This window comes from Melospiza georgiana, chromosome 19, assembly GCF_028018845.1.
Source record: "Melospiza georgiana isolate bMelGeo1 chromosome 19, bMelGeo1.pri, whole genome shotgun sequence".
Taxonomy (NCBI): domain Eukaryota; kingdom Metazoa; phylum Chordata; class Aves; order Passeriformes; family Passerellidae; genus Melospiza; species Melospiza georgiana.
The window spans coordinates 1,868,484-1,877,750 of NC_080448.1; the positions used below are offsets into that span (position 1 = coordinate 1,868,484).

Here is a 9,267-nt window from a genome sequence, read left to right on the forward strand (position 1 = left end):
TCTCCTGGTCCTTGTCTCAAACCAGGAACCTTTTGTTCAATTTTCTCTCCCCATCCAGGTGTGGAGGGCAGTGAGAGAACGGCTGTGGTGGGTGCAGGGCATCTGGCAGGAAGGAGGGTCCAGGTGAGGTTGTTGAACAGATTGTTGTGGGATTTCAGTAGTTTTGTGGTTCTCTCAGTCCCTTGGCAAGAGGGAACAAATGATCAATTGTTGCATTTCTGGACTGGTTCCCTCACAGCTGCCCTTGCATGGGGGCTTTCCAGCCAGCCCTGCTCTGAAAACCACCAAAGGCCCTCACAGAGCCACGGCCTGGGCTCCCTTTGGGGTTTGTGCTTCTTGCAAGACTGAGCAAACCACACGCAGGCCATTTTCCCCCACAGAATTCTCACCTCTGCAGCAGCTCTAAAGCTGCCAGAATCAAAGCCAAGGGGGCAGGGGGAACCCTCAGGTCCTGGCTGCCACCTGGGGCTGGGCAATGGCCATCCCTGTGCAGTGGGGCTGGGCCATGGCTGGGCCCCACCCTTACACTGACAGGGGTCCAGAAGATATGCCATCCCTTCAACAGGTGGCACCACCACCCCCAGGGACAGGACCCTCCACGCCATGATGTGTCAACCCCTGGACTGGTTTCCCCCAGGTGAACCCCAGAACAGGGACCTCCCAGGACAGGACTCCCCTAGATGTGCCTCCCAGGACTGCTCCCCTTTCCCATCTTACTCTCAGCACAAACAGCCTCTTCCTTCTTGTCCAGGAAAAAGAAATTGTTGAGAGGGCACAGCCAAACACGTCCATCCCCCATGGCCTCCCCACTCTTCTCTGCACCACCTCTCCCCATTTTCCCCCTCCCCTGCGTCCCCCCAGCCTGTTCCCTGCTCAGGTGCTCCCCGGGATTGCTGAGCCAGGAACTGGGGGTGAGGGAACATGGCACAAAAATGAGGAAAAATTTAAAAAGAGAAAGAAAGAGAAGAAAAGGGCAGGGGAGGGCACAGAGGCAGAGCTACCCAGGACCCCCATGTGATGCATGCACAGGAAACAAGCACCCCAGGGAGGCAATGCTAGGCCCTGGGTCATGCCCAAAATCTGAGGCACCCAAGGAAGAAGCTGTGACCCATGGGCCCACCCAGCCACTGCCCATCCCTGGCATCCCCATTCCCCTGGGAACCCAACCATGGAACCTCATTTCCTTCTGTCTCCCCTTCCCTGGGGCCCCCAATCCTGGACTGCAATTCCTCAGGATATCCATTCACAAGGAACCCCCTCCTGGTAATTCCAGACCCTGGGACACCCCTTCCCTTGATTCCCCCAGGACCCCCATTATCACAGGGGTCCATCCTTTCCCCTGGCATCTCCATCCCTCAGCCCCCACCCCATGATCAGAAATCCCTGGAGGTCACGTTGTTCTGGGACCCTCATCCCCATGTCTGAGTCCACCCAACCCTTGGGACCCCCATCCCTGGGTACCCCATTCCCCTGGACACCCATCGCTGGCTCCCCACACCACCTCAGCCTCCAAATTCAGGCAACACCATGTCCCCACCATGTACCACCATCACCCCCATGTCCGACAAGGTCCCCACCCTGCCCTCACCAAGGGCCACCTACACGTGGGGACAAAGAGGTGACCTTGCTTCCTTCCTCTTCATCTGAAGAGCCAGTGGAGCAGTGGCCACAGCAGCGAGTGACAGCCAGTGCACATGGCTGGGGACACCGGGATGGTCGGGAAGGTGGCGCTGCTCCTGTGGGGTGAGAACCCTGGGCATGGGCTTCGCCCCCCTGGGATAGGGAGGGGACTTGGCACAGGGGGACTGCAGGGTTCCCTTAAGTCCCCAATGCCAGCAGAGCCTGTGCGTGAGGTGACCGGGGTCATAGGGGCAGGAAGATGAGGACATTAATGGTGGGACAGGGATTCGGGGAGGCATCAGGGGGCTGGTGGGGGTGACCTGTGACAGTACGGCGTGGTCATGGTGTCCCCATTTTGGGGGTGTCCACAGCATCCCCATGCCCTGTCTCACTAGGGGTGGCCACAGTGTCCCTGTCTCCGAGGGGTCCGAGCCACACAAGGACAGATTGTGGACAGCCACCACCCCCCATGCCCTTCTGCCTCTGTCCCCACAGTGCCACCCCCACCCAGCCCTGTCCCTTCTCCCTTCCAGCCCAGACCCTCGGCCTCGCTGGTGAGTCCTCAGGGGATGCCATGTCTCCATCCCGCTGTCCCAGCCCCACTCTGGCTCTGGCAGGCTGCTGTCCCCTGTCACCCACAGGCAGGCAGACCACCCAGCTCCTGGTGGAGCCTCCCTGGACGCCAGTGCTGTGGGACCCGGTGACACTGACCTGCCAGGGCTCACTGGTGCCACCACTTGGTACAAGGATGGGTAGTGCTGGGGGCAGGAGGGACATGACAACTTCACTGTCACTGAGAGTGACACCTACATGTGTGACAGACCTGGAAGTGGTCAGCCTCCCTGTGAGTCTCAGATGGTGAGGGGCATTTGTGTCCCCAGCCTGGCACCCGTGGGGACGCTGAGGGTTCTGGGTAGGCTCAGCTTCATGGGTCACCCCCCTGGTGTGACCAGAGCCTGTCCCCTGCTCTGGGGACATCCCAGAGCATCCATGTGCTGGATGCTATCCAATGGGTGGTCACTGGTCACATCAGGTGTGACAGGTCCAATGTCCCTCAGACTGGCTGGTGCTGCAGAGGCTGGTACAGGCACTGCTGGAGGGGGACACGGTGACACCGTGCTGCCAGGACTGGCAGAAGAATTCCAGAAGGGTTGTCCGCAAACATGAGGTCTTCAGTCTTGCAGTGGGAAGACCCCTGACACAGCCACAAGAATTTAAGAGACAATACGGCATGTCCACCAGGCCTGGGAATTATGGAAAATAAGAAGGGAGAGCCCCCCAAGGCCTTGTAGTGGCTCAAGACACAGCAAGGCTTGGTGAGGCTGCTGTGGTTCAGCTCCGCACCCCGGCTCTGTGCCTCAGCAAAGTCCCCTCCTGCAGACTGGGAATGCTGGATCCAGCTGCTGCTGGAACCAACTGAGCCCATGCCCCGGACTCCAGTGTCCCCTCTTAGCAGGGCCCTTAGCCCTCCTCAGCCACCAACGGCCATTTTGTGTCCCAGGTGGTTCAGTGTCATCCAAAGGGACAGAGGGTCAGAGAATGGCACAGGAAAAGACCTGATGGCAGAGAACATGTCCTGATCCCCTGAAAGCTGGAGCCTGTCATGTGGATGGGGCTGTGGGTGGGTGTAGTTAAGCAGAGTAGTTAACTCTCCCAGTGCAGGGAGAGTTTCCCAACCTGTGCACCTGATTCTTCTGGAACTTAACCCTGATCCTCCTCCCTGCACTCCACCCTCATGGCTTTACAAGCCCACCATGGACCTGGGCAGGCTGGTGGGTCAGAGAACAGTATCAACAGGAAAAAGCAGCAGCTGTGACATCCTCTATCAAATCAGGTTTGTGGTGTCACCAGAGCAATATCTGTCCCACAGGGCAGGCAGCACCTGGAGGGAACCCTGAGATATGACACCCTGCAGATAACTGCAGCAGGCAAATGGGTGCTGGAGGCAGCACAGGGGGCAGAGCCCCACAGACAGGCCCCTCTGGGCACTAACATGCTTCGCTGCTCGGATTGCTGCAGCTGCAGAGGAGAGAGAGGTTCTGCCTTCAAAGGGGTTGGACAAGGCAGTTTGGGACTTCTGGTTGTTCTTTTTTCTGTTTGCTTGTTTCTCCATTCAAACACAGAGGACACCTCACAGCTGCTGCTGCAGCCACTGAATCCTTTGCCCAGAGGGCTGAAGCACGATGCAGGCAGCACCTCGCAGGGGACGGGCCATCCCAACCCAGATGCTCTTCTTGGGGGTTCCGGGGTGTCCTTTCCCGAGCTCTGGGCTGCTGCTGGCATTGGACTCTGCTCAGTTCTTTTTGCTCTTGGGGGCGTCATACTTCCTCTTGCTCGAGTACCAGAGCAGCAGAGGGATCCCGATGGAGGGCAGGGTCATCACGCCAAATGCCACCCAATTCAGCTAGAGGGAGAAATTGTTAAGAGAAAAGTCAAAACAATCCAGGCCAGGGGAGTCTTAAAGCAATGAGGTCAGAGGAGGAGAGGCAGGAGAGACCTCACACTCTCTGCAGTTTCCTCACATGGGGAAGCAGAGGGGCAGGCACTGACGTCTGCCCTCAGTGACCAGTGACAGGACCCAAGGGAGTGCCTGCAGTTGTGTCAGAACAGCCGACATTAAGGCTGGATATTAAGAAAAGGCTCTTTCTCCCAGAGGATGCTCTCCCAGGCACTGCAAGAGGCTCCCCAGGAAAGTGGTCACAGCACCGAGCTTGACACGAGCTAAAGGAGTTTGGATAGGGCTGACAGGCACATGGTTGGGATTCCTGGGGTTGTCCTCTGCAGGGCCAGGAGTTGGACTCCACAATCCTTGTGGGTCCCTTCCAGCACAGGAGATTCTAAGAGTCTACTCTCAGATTTTCTGCCTCAAATGCCACAGTGCAGCTCCTTCACACAGGGAGCTGGGATGGAAACTCAGCCACTTCTGTGACAGTTCTCTGGAGAACTGACAGGAACCAACTCCAGCCCCCTCTGGAGCTCTCCAGGTGACTGCAGGGCAAGCCACAGACACGATGTGCAAGCAGGAAGCCACCACACTGGGCTGCAGCTGCCGTGATGCACTTTTCCACTGTCAATTGAAAGGTACTCACAAAGTGAGGGGAGAACCTCCTGTCGAAGTCACGCTAGGCCAGGATTCCTCCCTGCCCAGGAGCACTGGTGAAGCCAACCTGGAAAAGGCATCGAAAAGACAGGCTTTGCCACCTTTCCTGCTCGCTCCAGAACTGGCCAGGGTGAGAGCAACACAGACATGCATCGCTGCAACCGTGCAGCTCTGGGAGCATGGTCAGGTGTGTCTGCAGGGATCCCATAAATCAGCCACTTACCACCACCTGGGCACCCTCCTGTGCCAGGTGCGTGATGGTGGCAGAGGTGAAGTTGAAGTACCCAGCCTTGAGAGGCCGTAGAATCACGGTGTGGGACACGTTGCTGGCTCTGGGAGCTGGACGTTAAGGAACACTGTGATATTTCAGCCCAGGAAGAAAAGTGAGGAGATGTGAACGAGCAACCAGGAGCCAGGTGAACAAGTCAGTGCTGCTAACAGATCTGAGTGCTCGTGGTCATTGACAGCCAGACCCACCCAAGGCTGACCCAGTTGCTCCTCCACAGGCAGAGGAACTGCCCCGGGACCTGGTCCTGTCTGCAAGGAACTTTCCAGGCTCTGGAAGGAATTTCAGGGACAGCAGATGAAGATAGGATGAAGCTGCAGGATACTCAGGGGCAAGAAAGAGAGTGGGAAGAAATTTCAAAACATGAAAAGATATGGAGCAATTCTGTCCCACTTGACGCTGAGCATGCCAGAGACAATGCCACAACCTTCTGGGGGGAAAGAATCATCCCCCCAGGGCAGCACTGAACACAACAAAGAGAAGGATGAGACAGGAATCTTAAGCTTTGCCATCTGCTCATAGGCTCTGCAGCAAAGCGCACTCACACTTCCATCTTGACCAAATCGAAGAATTGGTTTTTCAGAGATAAAATGTCACCAGTAGAAGATAGGGAGGAGAGTTGAGGTATCATACAGGGAGACTGCAGAGGGAGGAAGGCAAAGCTGAGAGAAACAAACACAAGGACAGGAAAACCACCATTTTTTCCACAACACAATTTGGCAGTTTGCTGAACTTCAGATACCATCCTATGGATACACATGCTGGCCTAAATAATAACCAAATCCCACATATAAAATTACAGGATCTCATTAGTGTTGTATCAATTCAACATTACAGCACCATATATTCTTCTGTTAGCAGTACTGCACTCAGTATGCATTATTCTGCCTTAAAAAAAATATCAAAAACCAAAATCTCAAAGCCCTTTAATAGTGTCCTGCATTTTTTCAGTCAGCTTTTCATTCTGCAAATGACGCTTTTTACCAGCATGGTGGAAGTTCTGTTTTATCTTTGACAGGTCCTGAGTTAATCCTGATAGCAAAAAGGAATTTTCATTAAAAAGAATAAATGTGAAAAACAGCTTACAAAGCCAAGAAAGAGCTGCATGCGTGGGGAACAGAGTGTCACAGGACACCACAGGAACTATATCATGCTGGACTGACAGCTTCAGCAGCCATGAGGTGAAAGCAGGGAAGAGGAAGGAATAGGCAAATTTCAGGGTCAATCCTTCAGGCAGTGCTCGAAAGCTCAGAGTTAGAGGGAGCAAAAAGCAATAGCACATCATGGAGCTCAGAAATTGCCTTGCCAACCCTGCAGCCACACAGAGAACATTTGCTCGTGGTCAGTACTGAAGCCTGGACAGGGCTTACCTGGAGCCAACATTGCAGATGCTGTACTGCAAAGTCAAGTCCTTGCTCTCCACTGCATATCTGTTTAACAGGGATTTGGAGGCCAGGAGCCTGGCACCATCCTCACAGTGAGCCACAGACACCAGAGCAAACATAGCAAGAAGTGGGAGCTTCATCTAGAAACACAAATAAATGGAATGTCACTGATCATTTGAAATCTCTGAACACTTGCCTGTGAGACACAGCACTGTCCCAAATCTACAGCCATGGAAGAAAAGTTCACGGTCTTGTCCCCTTTCAAAGCCCTGCCAGTACCACTCCCTTTGACAGAATCCTGAAACATCCTGAGTTGAAAGGCACCCAAAAGGATCATCAAGTCCAAGCCCTGTCCCTGCACATCTCACTAACGGGCAAAGCTTTCCAATCACTAAGCCTCTTCTAGTAACTTCCAGAGCAAAAGCTTTCATCAGTTACTACTTTCATCAGTTTTAGCAACTAACAGTTAATTGCCCTTGGAAAGCCTGGCAACTTTCCAGTGCTGTCTTACACAACAGAATTAGTTTTTAGAAAGCACAGCTCCTCACTTCCAACATTATTCTTCCCTATTTCCAGCCACTGAGAACCACCAACTCCCTCCAGTGGCTTTTATGATCCTCTGCACATGTCCCTGCTTCAGGCCACGTGGTCTGACTTATCCAAACACATTGCCTCTGCAGCCACTCTGCTGAGAGGACAAGGAGACAACGGGAACACTACAGATGTGACCAGTGAGGACACTTGATGGGGCTTTCAAAAATTGTGAAGCAAAAACTGCTTCAATATCAGGGCCTCTGCCTTCCACAGTCACAGGGTGGCTGGGATTGGACAGGACTGTAAAGACCATGCAATTGCATCCCCCTGTCATGGGCAAGGACACCTTCCACTAGCCCAGGCCGCTCCAAGCCCCATCCAACCTGGCCTTCGATGCTTCCACAGATGGGGCAGCCACAGCTTCTCTGGACAACTTGTGCCAGTGACTCACCTCCCTCACAGGCACCAATTTCTTTCCAACATCCCATCTAACTCTGCCGTCTGGCAGTGGGAAGCCTTGTTTTGTCACTCCAGGCCCTTGTCCAAAGTCCCTCTCCAATTCTCTTGGAAGCCCTGTAGGCCCTGGAAGGGGCTCTAGGGTCCCCCTGGAATCCTCTCCAGACTCAACACCCCCAGCTCTCCCAGCCTGTGTCCAGAGCAGAGGGGCTGCAGCCCCTGGATCATCTCTGTGGCCTCCCCGGGACTCACTGCAGCAGCTCATTGTCCTCCCTATGCTGGGGAGCCCAGAGCTGGAGGCAGCTCTGCAGGGCAGGGTCTCAGCAGAGCAGAGGGGCAGAATCGCCCCCTCACTCGCTGCCCACGCTGTTGGGGATGTGCCCAGGAGAGTGTTGGCTTTCTGGGCTCCCAATGCACGTTGCCACAGCGTGCTGAGCTTCTTGTCAATGTCCCATGCCCCCACATCCTTCCCAAGGCTGCTCTCCATCCATTCTCCCCCAGCCTATTTGTGTTTCGGGTTGCCCTAATGCAGGTGCAACACCTGCCCTTGGCCTCGCTGAACCTCCCGGGCTTGGCACGGACCCGCCTGCCCAGCCCGTCCCAGCGTGGGTGCCAGAAGCCCCTTCCTTCCCCCCAGTCGTGCCCTGCTGCAGCCGCACAGCAGCGCATGCAGCCCAGGTTGCTCCTGCCCACTCACGAAGCCCAGAGGCCCAGAGGGCCTCAAGGACACCTCCCAACAGGAAATCGTCGGGTTTCACCCACACTGCCCGCGGAAGACCCCGGCTCTGACGTTCCAGCTCCAGAAACCGGCTGGTCCTTCCTGGCCCCTCAGAGCTCATGAGCGATCCTCTCCTACTGACTCGTCCCGAGGACCGAGGACACAGACTCCAGCTGCCCTGAGCCTCCCACCCCTCATCGTCTCTCCCGCCACCAACGCTGCAAAGACGAATCAGCGCAACCGCGGCGGAAATAACGCACACGAACGGTGACACAGGAAAGCCCTATGCCTCCTGGGAAACGGAGTCTAGGCTCGTGAACACGAAGGGACTCCGCGCCTGCGCAGGGCACATTTCCTGTGCTGCCCATTGCCCTCAGTGGCAGAAGTAGTGGCAGGCCGCGCGCCGTGCCGCGCTGGGCCGGGCTCTCGTGGGAAGGCTCTGTAGAAGAGCAGCAGATGTATCTCGGCACGACAAGTAGCTCTGGCCACGCGAGCAGCCTGCCCAGGTCCGCGGGGAATGTGTAGAGTAGTGAGGAAGGAGTGAAGGAGAAGGAGTAGGGCTAAATTCCCCAAGAATCGGGTGCACAGAACCCCAGGGTCTCCTTTCATGCAATCAGTACTCCTTGCTTGACTCACTGCCCGAAGACAATCTGCAGTCTTCTGCTGCCGTGGAACAAGAGGTGTCCTGACCTCCCTAGTGCAAAGCCAGCAGCTTTTGGTGTTTGCAGCCCTGCAGGAATCCCTGAGAGTTCCCCTGTGCCTGTATCTATCAAGCAGATTACCTCAAGTGGGAGAAAGGCCTCAGGATCCTCCTCTGTACAGATTTTGCTCCTCACATGTGGAACTGGGGGTATATGACTTCATTACCTGAACCTGTGTTTGGAGGATTAACCACTGATATATAAATAGACCAAACTTATATCTGTTGAAAAATTTTTGGCTGTCCTCAATTTTAGATGTAGCCCCTTGGGGAGGCTTCATCTGCCCTTAATGTATGTGAAGACCCTTCGATAAATATATAAATTTCTATTCCCTTTATTCTGTCTGCCCTCTAATTTTAGTTTTGCAGAAATCCAGCAAAGTTTGTGAAATTTTTCACCTTGCAGCCCGTTACCAGCCAGTGTGAGTGGTCACAGAGGCCATTTTACTTCTGGGAAAAAGTCATTTC

The 9,267-nt window shown here is 54.9% G+C and overlaps 1 protein-coding gene across 1 annotated transcript; it reads right to left on the minus strand.

The window, feature by feature from the left end:
* Positions 1–3,883: 3,883 nt before the first annotated feature.
* Positions 3,884–5,181, minus strand: LOC131091663 (translocon-associated protein subunit beta-like). Its single transcript, XM_058037849.1, is given in 4 exon segments — positions 3,884–4,024; positions 4,710–4,787; positions 4,944–5,059; positions 5,160–5,181. Coding segments are annotated over 4 exon segments (327 nt in total). The 3' UTR covers positions 3,884–3,913.
* Between the last annotated feature and the right edge of the window lie 4,086 nt (positions 5,182–9,267).